Source organism: Canis lupus, chromosome 19, assembly GCF_048164855.1.
Source record: "Canis lupus baileyi chromosome 19, mCanLup2.hap1, whole genome shotgun sequence".
NCBI lineage: Eukaryota > Metazoa > Chordata > Mammalia > Carnivora > Canidae > Canis > Canis lupus.
The window spans coordinates 4326158-4347759 of record NC_132856.1 but is presented as its reverse complement, the minus strand read 5'-3'; the positions used below and the strand labels follow the sequence as shown (position 1 = coordinate 4347759).

The following is a 21602-nucleotide window of genomic DNA, read 5'->3' as shown; positions in this document are numbered from 1 at the left end:
GGAGCGCCCATCCTTCCCGCGAGGGGCGGAGTGGGCTGTGGTGGGTCGCGCCCCAGCTCCCTGAGCCCTGGAGGTGGGAGTGTTTTCACAGCGGCCTCCATGTTGGTTTGGGCTTATTGAGTTGTTAGTATTACCAAGAGATTTAAAAATACAGATAACTTACCAGAAGGTTGACTGTTATGATTATATTGCCATAATGCTTCGAATTTAATAAGCAACAAAAGTGAAATTCCCTTTGTTTTTCATTGCTGTCTCTACCGTTTGTCACGGTTGTAAATCACTGTAACACTGTTACCACTGTAACACGAAAGGTCCTCAGGGGTGTGTATCCTTTTCATTCAGGTTTTACTTGCACATAAATGGGATGTTAAAAGCACATTCTTAAAAAAAAAAAAAAAACACATTCTTGAACCTGATAACATATTTTATGATTTTTCAGGTTTTTGTAAATGGTATCATTTTGGGCATCTCCCCTTGCATTTTTTTTTTCTTAGCTGGGTCATCCAGCTTTAATAGGTATTGCCAAATTGCTCCAAATTTTCAGTTCAGGGACACGTGAATCCCACCTTTCAATACTTAGCTTGCTTATTAGAGCAGTGGAGCATCTCCTCCCATCCTTTGTTTTTAAAGAACAAATCTCAGAGACAAACAGGACAGCCTTCACCTGCCATTCGACGTGGCCAAGTCAGGCCAGGACCCCAACGGTTTCCCCGAATAGGTGGGACAGGCCTCAAACATGGCTGTCTGGCCCCTTGGCTGGGCTCCCAGATAGCAAGCCCCTCTTGCCCCTGCTCAGCCTGTGCAGTGACCAGGCTTGGGTCCAGGCCTTAGGAGATTCCTTGCTCCTCTGTAGCCTTAGAGGAGGGGAGGGTCCTCTGTTCCAGGTCCTAATAGGTATCTGCCCACTCTACCACTCCGACACCCCCCCACCCCCCACCCCGCCTCCTCTGCTCCTGTCTCCAGTCCATCAAGATCCATCTCCTAGTGCAAAGCTTGTGTTCCTAAAGCCAACCTGCTTCCTACAGAGGCAGAACAAATTCAAGCAAGGGAGGAAGGGAGGGGCTTGGCCAAGGACACAAAGCTAGGCATTAAGTTGAGGACAAATCTAAAGGGCTCCTAGCCTGGGAGGGGTGTTTAAGCTTAGAGTCTGGACAAGCTCCTGTTTGCTGTTGGGAACACCTAGAGGGGGGATTGGTGGTGAGAACCAGAGAATAATGGGAGGCCTCAGACTCCTAAATCCCCACTGGGCCTGAACTTCCCCTTCTCAGCCGGAGCAAGAAGCAAGTGGTAGGAAGGGTGGAAGGTCATTCTTTGGAGAAAGGAGCTTTGGCTCAGGTTGTATGGCAGGGTCCCCAGTATAAGAAAAATTGACCAAGTACTTTGGCTCCTCAGAGACTTGGTTTGCCCATCTGTGAATCAGGACAGTGGGTACTCACAGTTGAACTCCTAAGAGCCCAGAGAAACAGATCTCATTGTTGTGAGACCAGAATCTACCTCTGGGCTCTGACGAGATAGATGAGGATCTCCCCTTGCATCCAGGACTCCTGGGAGGAGAGGTATACTGCAGACTTCCCAGGCAGTGCTCCTGTGGGCCACAGAGGCCAGAGGACTATTTGGCGGAGCTGGGAGTATCAGTGAAAGGAGTTGGACAATCAAGCTGAACAAAAAGTTTTCAAGGACAGGCTGAGGCAGGGCCCCAGTGCCACACTCCCAGCTCCTAACAGAAGCTTCCAGAAGGACAGGAGCTAGGAGAGCCAAGGTGAGGTGGGCAAGAAAAGGGGCCTCTGGAAGTGTGTATCTGCAGGGTGCACTCACAAGGCTCAGAAATCTTTTCTTTTTTTTTTTTTTTAATATTTAATTTATTCATGAGAGACACACAGAGAGGCAGAGGGAGAAGCAGGCTCCACTCAGGGGACCCGACATGGAACTCGATCCAGGGTCTCCAGGATCACGCCCTGGGCTGAAGGCGGCGCTAAACCGCTGAGCCACCAGGGCTGCCGAAGGCTCAGAAATCCTAATGACAATCCTCTGGGGAGAGGTTGTGACCCTTGGTGCCGACCCACAGTACTGGCAGGCTGGGTCTCACTTTCACCACTTTAGAGCTTCCTTTGGCCTCGTTTCTTGCCACCAGAACATCACCATTCGGGTTTCTTGTCTTGTGAAACAGCCGGAAGGGCCCTCATAGAAGATCAGGTTGAGTGACCTCAAAAGGTGGGGAGCTGCAGGCCCCACTGAGCTCACACATGGTTTTGTTTGGCTCATGTAGTGTTTTCAGTCGTGATAAAATACATGACATAAAACTTACCATCTTAACCATTTTTAAGTGCACAGTTCTGTAGCATTACATATATTCACATTGTTGTGCAACCAATCTCCAGGACGTTTTCATCTTACAAAACTAAAATTCTGTCCATTAAACAAGTCCCATTTCTGTCTACCCCACCCAGGGCCTGGCAACCACCAGGTTTTCTATGATTTTCAGTGTCCTAGATATTTCATGTAAGCGAGATTATACAGTATTTGTCTTTTTGTGACTGGTTTACTGCACTTAGCACCGTGTCCTCAAGCTTCCTTCATGTTCTAGTGTGTGTCAGACTTCTCTCTTTAAGACGGGCTAATCATCATATGGAGATGCCACATTTTGTTTATCCATGTTGATAGACATGTGTGGTACTTCCACCTCTTGGTTACTGTGAACAATGCTATGAACATGGGTGTACAAATCTTTTTGAGTTGATACTTGCCGTTCTTTCGGGCATGTGTCCAGAAGTAAAACTACTGGGTGATATATATAATAATTCTTTAATTTTTTGAGGGATCCCTGGGTGGCGCAGCGGTTTGGCACCTGCCTTTGGCCCAGGGCACGATCCTGGAGACCCGGGATCGAATCCCACGTCGGGCTCCCGGTGCATGGAGCCTGCTTCTCCCTCTGCCTATGTCTTTGCCTCTCTCTCTCTCTCTGTGTGTGTGTGTGTGTGTGTGTGTGTGACTATCATAAATAAATAAATAATTAAAAAAAATTTTTTTGAGACATAGTGTTTCCCCTCAGTGGCTGCACCATCTCACATTCCTACTGACAGTGTATTTTTTTTTTTAATTTTTATTTATGATAGGCACACAGTGAGAGAGAGAGGCAGAGACACAGGCAGAGGGAGAAGCAGGCTCCATGCACCAGAAGCCCGACGTGGGATTCGATCCTGAGTCTCTAGGATCGCGCCCTGGGCCAAAGGCAGGCGCTAAACCGCTGCGCCACCCAGGGATCCCACCTACTGACAGTGTATAAAGGTTATGTCTGTCTCCACGTTCTTGCCACCACTTGTGATTTTTTAAAATAGTAGTTGTCCTGATGGTTGTGAGGTGGGGTATTTTTTTAAGCTCTCATTTTACAAGTGGGTTTCACCCCCCCAAAAGTATGGTTTCTACATAAATTCTCAGGAAGTGCTTCTGAAGATGGAGCCCCTTGTGGGACCACTAGCAGGCAGCTGCACCCTCCTCTGCCCCCTGGATGGCCCAAGCCACTCCCTCTGGAAGGGGATGTAGACACATTTTCAGGAGGTGCTTCTGACACTTTCTGAGAAAATGGGAAGCAGTTCGCAGAACTGGTAGTCATTGCCCCCCTTCAGGTAGGGTCTGTGTCCCCTGGTTGGCAAGTCTGCCCTACCTGGCCTGGTGCCTGTGCTCATTTATGTTTGAGACCTCTGGGCCAGTTCCTCCTCACCCTCTCACATGTGCCTGTTCTGTAACAGGGAAACGTGGTGGCAGTGGAGTGTGTCAGCTTGGCCAGGCTGAAAACTACATCTCCCACAACTCCCTTACTCACAGGTTTTCTGCAGGGTGGGCCACAAGCTCAATTCTTGCCAGATTTGGAAGGAAACCACCATTTTGGTTGCTGATCAGCTGATTTACCTCCTTAGTGTGAAACAGCACCAATGACTCCATTTTCCCTGGATTCTCCTTCTGTTTCACTGACCCAGGTTGTATGCCTGGGGGTCTCAGACTTCAGCCTCCACCATGGAAATCCAGTCTTCAGGAACTGGTTCATCAGCCCCTCAAGTGTGCAGCCAGGGGCCAGGTGTGTGTATGTGCCACTTCCCCTGTGGTTCTGCTGCTCCACTGAACTCTCAGAGGGGAACCTGAAGCCCTGCTGACTCTTCCTGCCTCGTGCCTGGTCAGTCTACGTGCCATCTTCGCCATTCTCCAGGCTCAGGAGTGTTGGCCATCCTGGGGGCCTGTGCTGGTGCTCCAGCCTGGACGGTCCCTACCCTAAAGCTGCTGGCTTGTCTGTCCTCCTGTGCATCCTCCCCAAGAACAGGAAGCAGGTCTGATGGGTCCCCATCGCTGCCTCTGTTCAGCCAGTGTGTGCTGATGAGTACCTGTGGACTGGGCCATAGAGCCCTCCTGTTCCCCCAGTACCTCTGTAAGGATCAATGCCCCACTGTGCAAGTGCCAGTGGCCTCAGTAGTGCTCGCTGTAGAAAGACCCAGGGCCTCTCTGCTGCCTCTGACAAATGGAGCTGCCGAAATGGCTAAAGGGCCCTCTGGCTATATGACCCAAGGTCTGATGCCTGGGACAGAGGGATGGCAAGCTTGAGCTTGTGCTGAGTGCTTGAGCCCCCCAACCCCATCTGATTCTGTGCTGAGGAGGTTTGCAGGGACACAGGTTCCAGCCCCACCAGAGGCGGGAGGCAGGGGCACAGGAGAGTGGCTACACTGGGGATGAGGGCTGGAGGCTGGAAAAGCTGGAGCCCCTGACTGGAGGTGTGTCCACCCTCTCCCAGCTTAGCTGATGGGTGAGTAAAAGAAATCTTTCCTGGCTCCATTTAGAGATAAGGAAGTGGAGGCGTGGGAACAAGAAGCTTGCCTGGACCAAAAGCCATGGTGGACCAGACCCAGGATGCTGACTTAGGCCTCCAGAGACCTATTCCTGCCCAAGTCCCCCCCCCGTCCTGGTCAGGGAGTACAGAGAGGAGGCTGGGGCCATTGCTAAGCCCCTATTTTACAGACAAGCAAATACATGTGGTCCTTTGCTTCCTCATGGCACTGGGGTCACTGCCCCCCCCCCCCCAGCACAGGAAGCCCTTCTCCAGAGCCTCACGGGGCTCCTGGAAGTGAGGTCTAAGAGACACAGTAGGCCAACGGTGGGTCCAGGGCTCCCCAGCCCTGTGTAGGAGTGGAGTGTGGGGTCAGGGCAGAAAATACAGCCTTCCAGTCTCAGCACCAGACTAGCAAGACAAGCTTTTGAACCCCGTCTTTGCTGGGGCTGTCCCAAGGCTGAAGGACGGCCCATGCAGCCTTCCTTAGAGTGCCTGGTATACACTAAGTCTCCATATGGGGCAGGTCACAGCCATCCATTCTTCTCCTTGGGGTGTAGGGCAGAGATGTAGGACCCACACAGAAGGGCCAGCTGAAGGGCCTAGGGAGCACCCCGAGAAGAGAGGAGGGCAGGGGCCTGTGGGTGGACAGTGGGACACTGGGGCAGTCCTTTCAGAAGAACAATTTAAAGGAATGACAAGGTCCATTGGGAGCATGGGAGGGTAAAGTGAGTCAACAGAGTGAGACCAGATTGCAAATGACAAAACCAATTCAAGTGAGCTGACATAAAAAGCAAAGTAGCAGCTCAGGAGGCAGGTTCACACCAGCTTCAGGCATGGCTGGATCCAGAAGCTCTGTTAACGTCCTCAAGTATCTGTTTCTCCATTTTGTGGTTCCAACTTTCTGTCTTGGCTCCTTTTTCAGATGGGCTCTCACAGTATATTGACAAAGATGGCTGCAATTCTGGCCCCACATCCCCACCTGGGGGAGAGAGCACCTCTTTGTCTACAGCTCTGGGAAGAGTCCCAGGATTGACTCTCACTGAACTCACTGGGGTCAAGAACCTATTTCTGACCCAATGGTTGTGGCAAAGGGGACAACGGAACACTCATTGGTCAGGTCTCCAGTCACATGACCATCCCTGGCCTGGCGAGTCCCATCCCCAGAGCCACATGGCCTGAGGGTAGAGTGGTTTGGGTCCTAGAAAACTAGGAGTGGGGGCCCTGCCCCCTGCTGCCATCAGACACAGGTGTCTGTACTGCCGGGGTGGGGGGGAGAGGGGTGTTTCATCTTGTTCTCAAACCTCCTGCCTAGAGAGCAATGATGTGCCGAGGGACCATATAGGACTTCTCCACTGGCAGGGAGGCTCCAGCAGGGCAGGCACCTGCGCTGTCCCGCCCGCCACTGTGCCCCCCTCACAGCCAGCCCAGGGCGGGAAGCAGCTCCCAGAGACAGGAGGCAGCTGGGGGACCCAGCAAGACTTTTAAACTGAAAGAGCCCGTGGATTGGCCACTTGCCCTGTGTGGAAGGATCTGCAGGGTGGTGAGTGCCTGAAGCTTTGCCCTGTGACCCCACCATCTGTGCTGGGGGAGGCTAGTGGCTGCCAGGCCAGGGTCAGGGACACCAGCAAGCCAGAGGGGCTTTTCTAGTTGATGCTCTTTCCCCTTCCCCCACCCATAGTCTCTAACCCAGAGATCATCTCCGTCTGTCACCTACCCCCAGCCCAGGCTTACCTAGCTTGGTACATGCACATACCCACTCTTCTGGAACATTCCCTAGCTTCCCACTGCCCCAGAGCCTTCCTTTTGCAGGGTTGTCCTCATGGGAGCATCTGTCAAGGGCTCACTTGGTCTTAAATACAACCATTACATGTACTGGACGCCAGGGTGTCTCAGGGCAGAGGGTCATCCTTCCAACTTGTCCAATAACCCTCGACCATGTACACCCCGGAGCAGCCAGTGAGCGGAGGATCAGCACCTGACTCAAGCCACACCTAGGGTCGTACTCAGTGAGCCAGAGCCCGAGGCCTCATTTCCAATATCCTGTTGCATCAGCACAGTCTCCGTGAGTTCAGAAGAACTAACCTGTGCAAATGCCTAGCCTGGTGTGACCTTGTACGTGTTGAGGGGCCCAGGCCGGCAAACCCGGAAGAGCCAGGGCTGCCCCGTCCCCCCTCCCCCAGCCCCGGACCCGCGGGTCTTCAACATGTCTCCACCTCCGTTCCCAGGGGATCCGTCCCTCGAGGGTCCCTCCAGGATCAGCCGGTCGGCCCCAGCCCCCTGCAGTTACCGCCCCCGACGGAGCACTCCGGGCTCCAGGCCCACTCGCGCACATCCCGGGCGCCCAGGGCCCTGGGGCCCCACCATCCGACCCCCAGCGCGCGCCGACCGCGCCCATCCCTACTCCACTCGGAAGGAAATGAGAGCGGTTCAAAGGTTTAAACAATTTATTGTGCCCCAAAAAGGCCGGCGGGATGAAGGGAAGGCCGCGCGGGCCGCGCCCCGAGCGATTGTGTGTCGCGCACCCAAAGGCGGAGGGTGGGGAGTGGGAAAGGTCCCCCAGAGTACCCGGACCGGGCCGGGCAGGCGCGGTCGCGGCCATTGGCGCCGAGGGGCCGGTAACCATGACGACGGCCGTTGCCAAGGGCGAGAGCCAATAGAGGCGTCGCCAGGCCGTTTCAAAAATCTAAAGGAAAAACAACAAGGAAAAAAAAAAAAAAACCACCGCTAGGGCGGCGGGGGAGGGGCGGGGAGGGGATGGAGCGCGGGCCCGGGGCCCTCCGGCGGCTCAGAGGAGGGGCGGCGGCATCCGTACAAAACCTACATACACTTGGGTAGAAAACCGAGCGTCGGCGCGCTCACTTGCGGCCCTTGGGCACCTTGGGGACGCTGGGCTTGGCCGCCTTCTTCACCTTCTTGCCCGCGGCGGCCGCCGCCTTCTTAGCCTTGCTGCCTTTGTCCTTCTTGGAGGCGGCGCCCTTCTTGTGCGAGCGCTTCTCGGCCTTCGGGCCCTTGGGCGGCTTCTTGTCCGCGCGCCGGGGGCCGGGTGGGCCCGGGGCCGCCTTCTTGGCCTTGTGCGCGGCGGGCGCCGGGGCGGTGGCGGCCGCCGTGGCTCCGCGCCGCTCGCTGCCGCCCTCCAGCTTCTTGCGGTTGAGCTTGAACGAGCCGTTGGCGCCGGTGCCCTTCACCTGCAGGAGCGTGTCGTTCTGCACCAGCGCCTTGATGGAGTACTTGAGGTAGGTGCGCCCGTTCTGCTGGTCGAACCACGCCACCTTCTTGGCCTCCGTGTAGATCTTGGCCAGCGACGAGCCGTTGCGCTCCCCCAGCCTGCGGATGGTCTCCACCACCAGCTGGCTGTACTTGCCCGGCTGGTTCTTCTTCTTGTTGTTCTTTTTCTTCTTGGACGGGGACAGTGCCGCCGAGCCGCCGGCCTTGGCCGCCTTCTTGGCCGCCCCCTCGGCGGTCGTCAGCGGCAGGGCCTCCTCGAGCTCCACGGACATGGTGGCGAGCGGGTTGGTGGCGGGCGGGGCGCGAAAGCCCGGGGGCCGCGCCGGGAAGAGGAAGGCGAGGGGCCGAGGGGGCGCCGGGGGACTGGGGGCGCGCGGCGGCTCCAGGCGGGAGCGGCCGCGGCCGGGCCTGGGGCCGGGCGGCAGGGCTGGGGCGGGGGCCGAGCCGGCCGGAGCGGGGGTCCCGGGGCCGGGGCCGGAGCCGGGGCCGGAGCCGGAGCCGAAGCCGAAGCCGGAGCCGGAACCGGAGCGGAGAGAGCCGGGGCGGAGGGGGTCGGAGCCGGGAGCCGGCCGGAGCGGGGGCAGGTCGGCCGGGGGGCGCCGCGGAAGCCGCTGCCGGAGCTCGCTGGGCGTGCGCGCTGCGCTCTGGCGAGGAGGGCGCTGCGCTCCGCTTTTATAGCTCCGTGGCGGACCACGTTGAGAACAACAACAGCCTGGTCTGGAGCCAGCGCCAACTTGTGCTTCTTGGAGCCCCTTCCTCGGCCGCTGGCTTCCCGGCCCGCGCCTCCCGGGCGCCCCCGAGCCCACGGCCGAGCGCCCCGGACAGGGCCCGAGCCCGCGGCGCAGCGGAGAGGCGGCCTGCGCCCGGGAAGGGCTCGGCAAAGGGGAACGGAGGGGCGCACCCTATGCTGCGGGAGCGCGAGTGGAGGGGGGCACCCGGTTTAGGGGCGAATAGCGCGGGCTCCGGGGGAGGCCACGCGGCCCGGAGCTTTGCGGCCGGCGGCCAAGAGTGCGCCACGGCCTCCCGTGCCCTGAGCGCGGTCTGGGGGGCCCTGGCCTGCCCGCAGGACGAGCTTTAATTTGTCCGAACTAACACAGGGCACGCCCTCACGTGGTCGGCTGGGGCAATGTGAAGTGTGCTAGGACATCTTCGAGGGGGGTCTCCACCCGAGTCCGAGGGGCCGGCGGCTGGAGGCGCCCTCCGACTGCGCGCCCGCGGTCCTGCTATGCCAAGGGGCCTGAGCACGGCCCGGGAGGACGTGGGGGCCACTGCGGGTGTCTCCCTGCGGACATTCCCTAACCTCCCCCCACCCCCACCCAACTGGCGCCGATGCTCCAAATGCCCCATTTTGTGGTGCGCAAGTGGCCGCCACCGTTCGCCCCAAAGCCAAATGGCGGTTCCACGGTGGAGCCGGTTGAGTGTCAGGCTGCGACCCCCCAAGGAGTTCTCCGACGTGATGGGGGGAGGGGAGGTGCTGGGCCGCACCCCTCCCCCTCGCGGGAGGGGAGGGCGATTGCGAGCCGGGCCTGGAGACTGCTTTCCCAGCTCCCTCTCTCCTGGTACCAGGCGAAGTCCCCCGCGGGGGCTTGTGCAAGTCTGGAGGCTCTGATACGGGCGGGATCCAGCGTGACTGGTGCCCTGGAGGCGCCGGAAGGCATTTCACGAAGTGAAAGATGCCTCTACTTGGGGAAGCTGGATCCATGGGGAGACACCCCGGGGGGAGAGCTGATTCCTTCGGGGTAAGTGATTTTAGGCCGAGCATGGAAGAGTGGATGGGACGGGACGGTAGAAAATTGGAGTTCCGGGGTGGAGAGAGGTGGAGGCCGTGAAGTCCGAGAAGGGGGGGAGGGGGAGGGGAGATGTTCTGGGCCTTCCACCCCAAGAGGTCCCTGTCAGTGGGCACCCTTTTTCCAAAGCAGGCACAGACCCCATCTGCCCTCCGACAAGCTAGTGAATAAGACCCAGAAGAGGAGGAAATTGAGGCTAGGAACCAGTGAGACGGGGGGTGGAGATTTTTTGGCCGGGAGAGGAGCCAGTGGCCTGGAGGCAGGGGAGGTCTTCAGCTCCCCCGCAGTGAGTACAGCCCATAGGAGAGGAAAGATAAGCTCAGGTCCCTGCAAAGAAGGCCAAGCCTCTCTCCCAGGAAGGACCCTAAGTGGACCTTGAGCCATGGAAAACCTTGCAGGCCTGAGACCTCCCGCAAGGTGAGAAAAGACCATCAGGAATCTCCTAGCAGAGATTGGGGTGGGTTCCTGGAAGTCCTGCTGGCTGAACCCTGGGGGCGGCCCTGGGGAGCTGAAAGGTCTTGCGGAGAAAACCACAGGTTCTGGAAATGCAAGTGTGTGCATGCAGGGCTACACAGAGGATGTAGTGCAGTGAAAGAGAAGTAGTAAGATGGAGCTGCTGCAGCGGCGGAGGAGGTTCTGTCCAGGAACAGAAGCCATCCGAGACTGAGCAGAGGACCTGGCAGGGAGGTGGGTATGGCCGCCCTGCTGCAGTGGACCAGGGTGCTTGGAGCTGGGGCAGGAACACCAGGAAGAGAGCTGGCCCAAGGACCTAGCTGGAGGGCAGGCAGCCAGGTGACTGGCAGGGGGGTGGGGGGGGTGGGGGGGTGGAGGGAGACTTGAGCTTGGTCTCAGAAAGGTCAGAGCAATAGCAGATGGTGATGTCCCTGATGGAACCCCTGCATGGGAGCAAGGGCACCCTCAGACTGATATTGGTCCAGCCATCCCGGAGAGAAGGTCGCTGGAAATGTGAATCTGGAGCTGGTTCAGCAGGAGGCTGGGTCAGGTGTGTCTCCCTGGGGTCATGGTGCAGGGAAGAGGAGGATGTGGAAATGGTAGGAAAGGGAAGGTTGCTCTGTGGGAGGCAGAGGAGGAACGTCAGAAAGTAAGGAGGGAACCAGGTGTGGCTGGTGTCTCGGAAGCTAAGGAGGAGAGAGTTTCAAGAAAGAAGGGCTGGTCTGTCACAATGCAGCCCATTCAGAAAGTGGATAGATGAATCAGCAGAGTGGACAGGTTCAGCAGAGCTGGAGAGCCTGGCAGGCTTGCAGCTTCCAAGACCCTCTGGCTAGAATCTGCCTGTTTTTGCCCAGTGTTTTAAAAACAAAAATGAAATGAAACAAACAAATAGGATTGAAAATTCAAGTGATTTCAGATAAAAACGTGTCCAGATTTCAGCTTTCCCTTAAAAAAATCTGAAGATTTACCCTGGGTGGGGGCAGAAATAATGGGGCCTGAAACCATCACGTGACCCTGTGGATGAGCCAGACTCCCAGCACCTGTTCAGTTTGGGGAGTGTGGCCATTGTGGGGCAGCGGGAAGGTTCTCTAGCCCTGGGGGAGGCCTGGTGGTGATTGGAGGGGAGAAGGAATCAGTGGAGGGAGTGGACACATGCAGGCAGGGCAGTGTGGCTTGGGCTCCTTGGCCTGCTGGTGGAGCAGGTGCTTTTGTGGGGGGGAGGGGTTTCTGCCTATGGGCCTGTGGACCAAGCTCTGGGAGACTGATTCCAGGGCCTTGGGAACTGGCAGAGACCAAGTGGTTTCATTCCACTGGCCTCATTAAACAGATGAGGAAAACAGGCTTGGAGGACAGAGGACAGTGGCTTTGTCCAGTTAGCCAGGATTCTAGGCCTGGGGTCCTGCCAGTCTTCAGGGATGCTTCTCAAATCCCACACTCCCCAGCAGCCTCCTGGCACCCCTCCCAGGAAACGTAGGTGGGGAAGGCCTCAAGTAACCAATGAAAAATGATAAAATCTGGAAGTGGCCAGGGCCTAGAAGGGTGACCCCCTTCCCTCATCCCCCCAGCACCAGGCTAGTCTTGGGAGCTAAGCTGAAGGCAGAATCAGGGTGGGCATGTGGGTCCTCTCTCCCTAGGAGCGTCCTCCAGTCCTGGGGCTCCAAACACCATCCATATACTGATGACACCCATTAATGTCAACCCTCATTTCTGTCTCTCTTCTGACCGACAGACTGGCAGCCAGCTGCTTGCCCCCAACTCCACCTGGATGTCCAAACACATCTCTCGGGTGATGGCTAAAACAGAACTTTTTTCTCTCGCAAACCTGCTCCTCCCCAAGGTTTCTAGGGCAGTTCCACCCAAAGCACAGACTTGTCCCCATTTTTTCCCTCTACCCTCTCATTCAACCTACAGATTCCTGTCACATCTATCCGCAAACATCCTCCCCGAGCCCCACCCCGTCTCCACCTGTCCCCTCTCGGCTTGCCAGGCCCTGGCACACTGCAGGCACGCAGCAGCAGATGGAGCAGCTAACACAGAACTCTGATCTGCATCTCACCTCTGCGGAAGGGCCTCCGGTGGCTGTCATCAGACTTAGGATGAGTCTGCTCTCAGCCCCACTGGCCATTTCTTTCCTCACACAGACCCAGGGCGTTCCCGCCTCAGGGTCTTTGCACCTGCTGTGCGGCTGACTACACTTATTCCCATCTCCATCCTTGAGAGCCTCCCCACGTAGCCGCCTAGCCAGCCAGGCTGCATACCTCCCAGAGTTCCTGTAATCACAGCGCCCTACTTGATTTCCTTCATAGCACTTACTATCATCATCATTTCTTTTTTTTTAAGATTTTTTTTTTCATGAGAGACAGAGAGAGAGAGAGAGAGAGAGGCAGAGACACAGGCAGAGGGAGAAGCAGGCCCCATGCAGGGAGCCCGTCCCGGGACTCGATCACGGGACTCCAACCCGGATCTCCAGGATCAGGCCCTGGGCCGAAGGCGGCGTTAAACTGCTGAGCCCCCCGGGCTGCCCACTATCCTCATCATCCCACCGTCTTTGGTCTGTTTACATGTGTACCGGGTGCTTGGTAAGAAGAGCATTGGGTGGGCCTTGCTCCCCGCTGGACCCCAGCCCTGGGCACACCCTGCCTGGCTGCTGCCCCTGCTCACTGCCGCCTGCTACGTGGAGCCAGGACAGGTTTGCCTGCTCCTGCAACAGGAAGGTGGGCTGGGAGTTACAGGAGCTCCCAGCTGTGCTTGGACCCTAGCACTCCCACAAACTCCACGTGTGGCCCCCCGTTCCTCCTACACTACTCTGCCCTTAAGTGTCCCAGTTTGTGAAAAGGGGGTGGATGTGTGCCGCGCCCTCCAGCTCTGGCAGCCTGAGCCTGGACTTCTGAACAGAGGACATGTCAAGAGAAGGGAAGACCCACAAGAATACAACCTTCCTGGAGGATGAGACACGAAACAGAGGAGTCGGCCTGGCCCGGTGGCAAGTCTGGGACTAGGATGTAGAACCCTAGACTCTGGGTGGGCTCCTCTGCCTCTGCCGGCCTCGGGGTTACCTGTAGAGAGGATATCCGTTCTAGAGCTCAAGCGGAGGCCCCTCTGCATGGGAGGGTTTCAGAAGGCCTGGGTGGGTGTCACCAGCCTCAGGGACCGGGTTCAGAGGCCCTGCTGCTGAGGGCCCCTCACCAGGGAGGCCCCGTTGGCTTTTAACTGCTGAGGGTAACAGTGGAGGGCCAAGAGTGTCTCCCCAAAATGTGTTTTAAACCGAGAGGTTGGCTTCACCTTAGGCCTGGACCGGGAGGGAGGGTGATGGGGCCCAATTTGGGATTTAAAATGTAAATAGAGAGGCATTAAGTATTTTTCAGCATTTAAGGGGAGACAAAGGGAAATTCACCAGGCAAGACCTTGGGGAAGGTTGCCTTTAAGATGCAAATGTGTATTGTGAAGCCCCGAATGGGGACGTTCTTAGGGGCCCTGGCCCGCGGCCCCCTGTGGCTGTGCAGTGGGCTCTGAGGGGACGGAGGGTCTGAAGAACCCTGGCAGAGCGGCCTGAGATCAAAGGAGTGGACAAGTCGATGCAGAGGCTGAAAGGGTGCGAAACATGTGGACGGAGAGAGCTTAGAGTTCCCGGAGGCCTCACTTGGAGGTAGCTGGCTGGGCCCTCCAGCCTGGGAGGGTCCGGAAGGAGGAGCTGGGCCCCAACTCTGCCGGGAGAATGGGGCAGGCCAGGGGCGGGTTCCTAACCGCAGGCGGCCCAGGCTTAGGGCACCAGCAAACCCAGCCGGCGGAGGGCTCCGATGCGATTGTCTTGCGAATGGAGGTAAGGAGCGCCCCTGGGGGAAGAAACCAGACCTTTGTGGGGGGCGCTCAGCGTGAAGCGCCTTGTTCTTTCGGAACTGCATTAAGGCCGAGGGACGGCAGGCCCACGTGCACACGTCTGCGTGGAGCCTCAGGGCAGGGTTCCACCCCAGGCACCGGGGGACCTGGAGTGCCCAGTGAGAATCCTCAACCTAGAGAGGAGGCCCACAAAAGGGCGGAGAGCGGAGGATGGTCGGAGTTTGAAGCCGCGCGGCCCTGCCCTCCGCCCTCTCTGCCGGTCCTCCCGGGGCTGCGAGGGCTGGGGCCGGGCCGGGAGTGGGCCCCGCTGGCGGGCCCTGCAGCAGAGCGCGCTGCTCTTGCCCACGCCTTCGTTTGCCTCATTTCTTCAAAAGCCCACTCGAGATTCTTCTCAGTAAAGTTATTCGTGGTCTAAGCCCCCCCGGTGTAGAAGGATGCGAAGTGGAAACAAAGCCCCGGCCCCACTCCCCGCCGGTGTCCGGGGGCGCTCGGGCCGGGCCGGGGCTCCTGCGGGCGCAGCTCGCTCCTCCGCGGCGCCGCCGCCGCCGCCGCCCGCCCGGTGCCGAGGTTACCCAAGCGGCCCCGGGGATGGGCGTGCAGCGCTGTTGCCGTGCCCCGTGGCTACCCTTTCTTCGCTAGCCCGAAAGATCTAGGAGATTCGTCTGTAAGCGGTTTCTCTGTCAGAGAGTGAACTCCTGGTGGCCATGGCCTGGCCGTCCTCCGAGCAAGCCCTGCCCCGGACCCCCTCTTCATCCCCGCCCCGTTTCCTCCTGCCGTGCCCCGTGGCCCCACCTGGGGCCCGTTTCCTTGCACCGGTGCCACCACGGGGCGGGTGGCGCGGGGCACTCAGCCTCGGGATTTGGTTTTCTTTTCCTGTTTGGCAGCCCCGGCTTGTGAATGTGCGCCTCCCCTGGGCCCCCATTTCGGGCGCTGGCGTCCCCCTCCGGCCCTGGCATCCCCGCGGCGCCCGCCCTCTGCCGGCGCGTCTAACTTCACATCCGTTCCTCGTCCCGTCGCAGGCCGAAGCCGCCCGTCTGCCTGCCTGGCCGCCTTGGGCCCTGCGGCTCCCCAGAGCCCTGACTCCCCCGCCCTGGGGTCCCGGGGCTTGGAAAAGGGCGGGGTGCAGGTGCTGGGAGCTTGCTCGAGGGCTGAGGGTTAGGAGGAGGGACTGAGCCGTGGAAGCTGGGAAATGGCTTCTCCAGGCCCCGCCCTTGGGTGGGGACCGTGGAGAGAAGCTCGGAGGAGCCGGGCCAGTCGCGTTTGGGAGGCAAGGCCTGGGAGGAGAGGAGGGTAGCTCCCAGGCGGAAGCCTTCAGGGGGCGTCCTCTCCAGGGATGCAGGGGTGTCCAGGCCCAGTGTTGGGCCTCCCACCCCCTCCGAGGGGGAGCATGGCCCCGCTGGGCTGGACCTTGCTTCTGCCCCTTTGGGAAGTGCGGCTCTGGGGGTAGGCTTGGCTTCCTGAGGTGGACAAGGCCAGCCTCCGACCTGCGGTAGGACTTGACATCTCTTCTCCAGAAGCCTCCATGTGAGGCCCAAGGAGCTGGGACGGCAGGATGGAAAGACCATTCTGGGAGGGGGCTCCAGACAACCAGGACAAAACCTGACAGACGGAGAAACCACCTCCTTCCCCCTCCTGTGCCATCAAGCACACGCCTGCTTTGGCCGCCGCTGCATCACGATCCCTGTTCTGAGGTGCAGACAAGGGAATCTTGGCTTTATCTCCCTCTCTTACAAGCAGTCTCAGTTTGTGGACACCCTCTTCCTGGGGAAGAACTGAAAGCCCTAATGGGTGGGAGAGCAGCCTGGCCCCTGCTCAAGTATCACGCTGGCCAGGAATTGAACATTCCAGGGCAGGGGGGTGGGGGTGGGGTGGGTGTATTTCTACCTCCATTGTCCAGATGAGGAAACTGAGGCTTCAGGGAGGTTGGGTAATGTCCCCAATGATACTGGCCAGGAAAAGATGGCAAAGCATTTGCTGTTTACCCCATTGCAAGTAGCCCCTCCTGCTCTCAGGCAGTCTCTCTACTTTGCTGAGATTATCCTGTCCGCTGCCTGGAGTCCCCACAAGAGCAGGGACTTTGTCTAACTCACTGCTGCATAGGGTCTGGCACATAGTAGGCCCTCAATGAATATTTGTTGAATGAATGAGATGGGTGGGATTCAAATCTTAGTTCTGGCCATGAGGCTTGTGCTTCCTGTCACAGTACTGTCCCTACATGTGTCACAACTCAAAAAGTGTGCACTGAGCCTACTAGGCCTCCTAACAGAGCAGCCAAGGGACCCCACAGGATTGCAGCACCTTTGAAAAGTCTGGCAGAAAGCCTGTAATCTTTGCAAGGCCCAGAGAATTTTATTTCTGTTACTTGCTCGTCCAGTTTGAGGATCCTGAACTGGTCAAGAACTGGTTAACAAATGCTCTGGAAGTTTCCTGCTGCAATGAGGTGGAGGTGAGACCTCAAGCCAGACTGCTCCCTAACGGCCATTATCTGAGGGGCTTGAAGAGCGGGACGTGATGGCCGCACTGGGTGGCTGGTCACAAAGATGGGCCACTCTGGACAGTCACCTGCCAGTTGGCCCTGCCGCGGCCTTCTCCTCCCCCATGTTCAATCCAGCTCTTCCTCCCCTTAGAGGCAGCCAGGGCAGCTTTGAGAAGGCGAACCTGAGCTCTTTGCTGTCCTTGAGTGGACCTGCCCCCATGTCCTGCAGCCTCCAGACCCTGCTGACCTCTTCGACTTTATCTCCTGGCGATCCTGCCCTCCCTTTGGGCTCCCTCTCTGTGGGGCACACCCTGAGCAGACTCATGGGGTCCCATTGGGCAGTGACACCCTGGGGCCTGCCCCCCACACGAACTCCCTCAATCCTGCCATCCTGATTCCTTTTCTCATAAGATTCCTCTAGCTATGTGGGCTTTCATTTGCTTCCTTCCTATCTGTTCCCCTACCTCCAAGACCTTGTCTGTCTTGTGTAGCATCGAATGATGAGAATCTAGAAATGAGTCTAACCTCTGGCCCTACTCAGGTTCAGAGATATATATGGGGATGGGAAAAAAAATCCCAATCAAACCAACACCTAACCTGGAGCCTGACAAATAGCTCTCAGAAAATGTGTCCCCCCTCTTCAGGTAATCTCTCCTGAAAGAGGTGGCCTTTGAGGAATGCTTTGGGATGGGCAAGGGATCCAAAGGGAGGACCCTTAGCCCTGTCCTGTTGTCCCACCTGCCCTGCCCTTGCCTCGTTTTGCATGAAGCAGCTGAGGTCCAGAGAAGAGGCAGGGCCCGCGGGGGCCATCTGGATATACTCCAAGTCTAATTCCCAGTCCAGTACTCTTGCCCCACCCGACCCGCCTCCATCTCCTGTCCAGTTGAGAAAGCCTCCAAGTGGGGCTCCTGGTGCCAGGTCTTCACAGGGGCCAGGTTTCCCCAAATCCTCCATCGGGTCCTGCCCACACCCTGCTTCCCATCACACTTAGAGTAAGATCCAGGGGTCTCCCCCAGCCCCAAGGCCGGGTGTGGCCTGCGCCCCGCGGTCTTCCTCCGGTCCCCACCCCGGCTCCCTTCGCCGTCCCTGCCCCGGACCGCGAGCCGCCCGCCACCACGGGGCCTTCGTGCTGCTGTTCCCTCTCTTCGCAGACTTTCACAGTCTTCCTCCCTCTGTGCCGATCAGGTGTAGTGTCCCCAGGGAAGCCCTCCCTAAACACCCCATCTGCAGTGGGGTTCCCTGCTTCACCACTTCCCCGAGCCCCCGCCCCCGCGTCTTTCACAAATCACGTTTCCATGTTTTTCTTCGGTAGCACTTATCACCACTTGGGAGCTTTTGCACTGATAACCCTAGTTTTCTGCGCCACCCTCAGGCCAGCTTGTCTGGGCGATCACGGACTCCATCGCACCTGGCACACAGTAGATGCTCAATAAACATTTGAATAAATGAAATAAAAAGGGCCCTCGTGGCGTACGGAGGTCTGGCCTGGTCCTTCCTGCCCCAAGTGTCAAACCGGGCGTGTGCGGAGCCCGGGGTTAAGGGCGAGGCTAGGCCAGCATCTCGCCCCTCGCCGACCCCGTGACCGCAGGAACCCCGAGGGGCACCCCGGCTCCCCCGCGCAGGGAGGAGGGGGGCGGCGTCGCTGCGGGCGGCGAGGACCGAGGCCGGGCCCCGGCGCCGGCCTCTGGGGGCAGCACCAAGAGGTGCCCGGACGCGGCGGAGGCCTGTTCCCGCGCTCCCGGCGCCTGCCCGCCTGCCTCGGCCAGCGCCGCCCCCTCCCAGCCCCTCAGGTCTCGGGGGCCCTGGCACTGGGGGGCGCCTTTCCTTCCCTCCCGCAGCCGCCCCGCCGCCGGCTCCCCCCGTCGTCAGAGACGCCCGAGCCCCGTCGGCTTCTCCGCGCGGCCGTTAAGCGTTGGGCGCGCGCCCCGCCCCCGGCGTCAGCGCTGCGGCGCTCGGCCCCGCCCCCGTCTCCACGGAAACCAGCGCGCTTCCCGCGCCGCCTCCCAGCGGCGTCCCGCGCCTGCGCCTGCGCCTGCGCCTGCGCTCCGCGGGCCTGTGCCCCCCAGTCGCCTCCGAGGAGTCAGGCGGTAGCTTCTTACTCTGGCAGGGCGGTTCTTAGGGTCGGTGAGGATCGGCGGGCTTGGGAAGGGAACTGACCCAAAGTCTAGGGAGTTTCTTTTTTTTTTTTTTTTTTTTAATAATCTAGGGAGTTTCGACCTGCATTAGAGCTTTGCTGCAGCCAGGTTCCCCGGAAACGTCGCTAAGGTTCCCCTGGGGCAGAGCTTGTGCCCTGGGTACAGATCCCCTGGGCGGCTGCAGTGACGGAGGCTCTGAGGCTGCTGGGTCGGGGACTTCCCTCCCCGGGGAAGCCACTGCTGCCTTGGGCACTGCTAGTCCGCAACCAATCTTAGCCAGGCTATCCCAGAAGCTTTGCAAAGCTGACGCCGTCTTTGATCTTGAACTGGGAGGCTGGAAGAATACTCTAGCGCTCACTTGTGGTCTCCTCCGCTTCAGGCTAGGCCACATCTAAGCCTGACAAGGAGACCAGCTGCTGATCTTGGAAGACCCCCAGAATAGATTTTTACATGTCTCGAGTCCCAGCAGAGAAACTCATGGGTTAAAAATACACATACTGGGGCAGGCTGACCTGAACGCTGACTTCTCGGGTGTCTCGGGTGGCGCGGTGAACTTAATGCAGCACCAGCTTCCAGAATGACCTTTTCACTGATCCCCACTGACCACTGGATAAAGGCTCTATTCCTGATGCTGCCTTCAAGGCCTGTGCAATAAGCACCTGCTGGCTCTCCGTCTTTAGGATCCATGCCGCCAGTCCCTGTGCTGACACTGGACCCTGGGGACCAGTGCTTCCCAGACTTCCCTGACCAAAAACTACCGGAGACATGATCAGACGCAGAACACCATACTCTGCCCGTCTCAGTGCCTGGCTCGCGCACCCAGCCCTGAGATGCCTAAACTAAGGTTTAAAAATCTGCAACGGGGCAGCCCCGGGTGGCTCAGCGGTTTAGCGCCATCTTCGGCCCAGGGCCTGATCCTGGAGTCCCGGGATCGAGTCTCGCATCGGGCTCCCAGCATGGAGCCTGCTTCTCCCTCTGCCTGTGTCTCTGCCTACCCCCCCCCTCATGAATAAGTAAATAAAATCGTAAAAAAAAAAAAAGATACCTGCGACGAATTCTTGGGCCCCTTTCTGGCTGGCTTATAAGTGCTAATTAGCAACCTGCCTTTGTCGGTAACCCAGCACCCACTCAGGCACACCAGCGATCAATTCAGGGACCACATTGTTCTAGGGGAGTCCTTGCCTCCTTCCTGTCCAGGTGTGGCTTCCCAAAGCAGTGGGATAGTCACAACTTCCTCCAGGGACCATGTTCATGTGCATACAATATGTGAAGAGCAGTTCTGCAGGTTTCAGTCCTTGATTAAGAAAGGAAAAGATTTTTTTTTCATTGCCTACACAGAAGCACACAAAGCAAGAATAGAAATAAACCTCTGTGCCTGCCCACTAATACTAGTCTCTTGCCAACCTGTCATCTTACGGGGCCAGGGATGTCAGAATACAATGACTCCCACTCCTTCCCTACTTCTAGCTCTCCAGTCAAGTCCAAGCATCACCAGGGGGGGAGAACAACTGTCTTGAAACATGTGTAAATACTGCCTTGGGAGGTTAAGCTCTGCAGCTCAACCCAAGGAGATGAGAGCTCCAGGGGCTCCCAGTGGTCAAAGAGGTAAGCTTCTGGGCATCCCCGCTTCCAGAATGGCTGTGGGGAGGGGATCCACTCCCAAAAGTAGAGAGCAATCTGAAGCTGGGTAAAAGGGAAGCCTGGGACCTGGGATGGGGGGCGGGAAGAGGGGATGTCACTGCATTTTCCTGGATCATTTCACAGGGGGGTAAGGGTGCCCGACAAGCATTCTCTTTTCCCTTCTGCTTATATGTCCTAACAGGAGCAAAGCTGGCAGGTGTGGCCCACAGCTTCTCTTCAAGCATCATGGCCAAAGAAATCCTCCCTCCTCACTCCTCCCCAACACTGCAAAAAGCTCACCCTCTGTTCCTACAAGGGAGCTGCAATCAGAAGGCTGCAGAACTCAGAACTCAATAGTTCTCAACCTGGGCTGAGAGTGGAGGTTATATCCTTTGGTCTTGCATCCTGTATGATGTTGGGTGCTCACAACCTCCTTTGCAGCTGGGAGGGCTGATTCCAAAGAGGTGTCTGTTTTGGGGAGACATACAGAGGATGGAGAAGTTTTCAACCAGATATGGAGGCAGCTGGGGTTTCTGTGAGGCTAAGCCCTAGTTACAGGTTCATGGACTTTAGGTACTAATTGGCTTTGACCTTTTTTCATCATTGGTATCATTTTTTAAATAAAATGTATGAAACAAAATTCACAGCTCAATGCATTAAGTATATTCACAATGTTGTGCAACCATCATCACTATTTCCAGAATGTTTCCATCATTCCAAATAGAAACTGTACCAACTAAATATTAACTCTCCATTCCCCCTGTCCCTAACTTCTACTTTCAGTCTCTCAGACTTTTCCTCTTCTAGGCACTTCATATAAGTGGAATCCTACATTAGGTATCCCTGTATGTAGGCTTATTTTGCTTAGCATAATGTTTTCAGGGTGCATCTATGTCATAGCAGGATTTGGAATTTTATTCCTTTTAATGGCTGAATAGTGTCCCACTACATATATGTGTGTTTATAAAAATTGGTATAGTTAGAATACCAGCCATGTATACATATATGTTACATATATACACATATGTATACATATACACACAGTCATATATACCACATGTTTATCCATTCATGGTGCTGATGGGCACTTGGATTATATATATATTTTAAAGATTTTACTTATTTATTCATGAGAGACACATACACACAGAGGCAGAGACACAGGGAGAGGGAGAGAAGAGGGACTCCCTATGGGGAGTCCAATGTGGGACTTGATTCCAGGACTAGGACCACACCCTGAGCCAAAGGCAGAGGCT

At 57.4% G+C, this 21602-nt stretch overlaps 2 protein-coding genes and 1 long non-coding RNA gene across 3 annotated transcripts; 1 reads left to right on the top strand and 2 right to left on the bottom strand.

Moving 5' to 3' along the window:
* Positions 1 to 3016: 3016 nt before the first annotated feature.
* Positions 3017 to 6969, bottom strand: LOC140609744 (uncharacterized). The gene is made up of 2 exons (XR_012011478.1): positions 6896 to 6969; positions 3017 to 5792 (listed from the first exon to the last, which is right to left on the bottom strand). It is a non-coding gene; the product is annotated as an uncharacterized lncRNA (long non-coding RNA).
* A 270-nt stretch (positions 6970 to 7239) lies between these two features.
* Positions 7240 to 8680, bottom strand: H1-10 (H1.10 linker histone). The gene has a single exon (XM_072784917.1). The coding sequence runs from the start codon at positions 8308 to 8310 to the stop codon at positions 7669 to 7671; it is 642 nt and encodes a 213-aa protein (XP_072641018.1). The 5' UTR covers positions 8311 to 8680; the 3' UTR covers positions 7240 to 7668.
* On the top strand, positions 8309 to 20986 carry LOC140611210 (uncharacterized). The gene is made up of 4 exons (XM_072788064.1): positions 8309 to 8381; positions 8464 to 18715; positions 20194 to 20331; positions 20549 to 20986. The coding sequence occupies exons 1-2, from the start codon at positions 8309 to 8311 to the stop codon at positions 9114 to 9116; spliced, it is 726 nt and encodes a 241-aa protein (XP_072644165.1). The 3' UTR covers positions 9117 to 18715; positions 20194 to 20331; positions 20549 to 20986.
* The last annotated feature ends 616 nt before the right edge of the window (positions 20987 to 21602 follow it).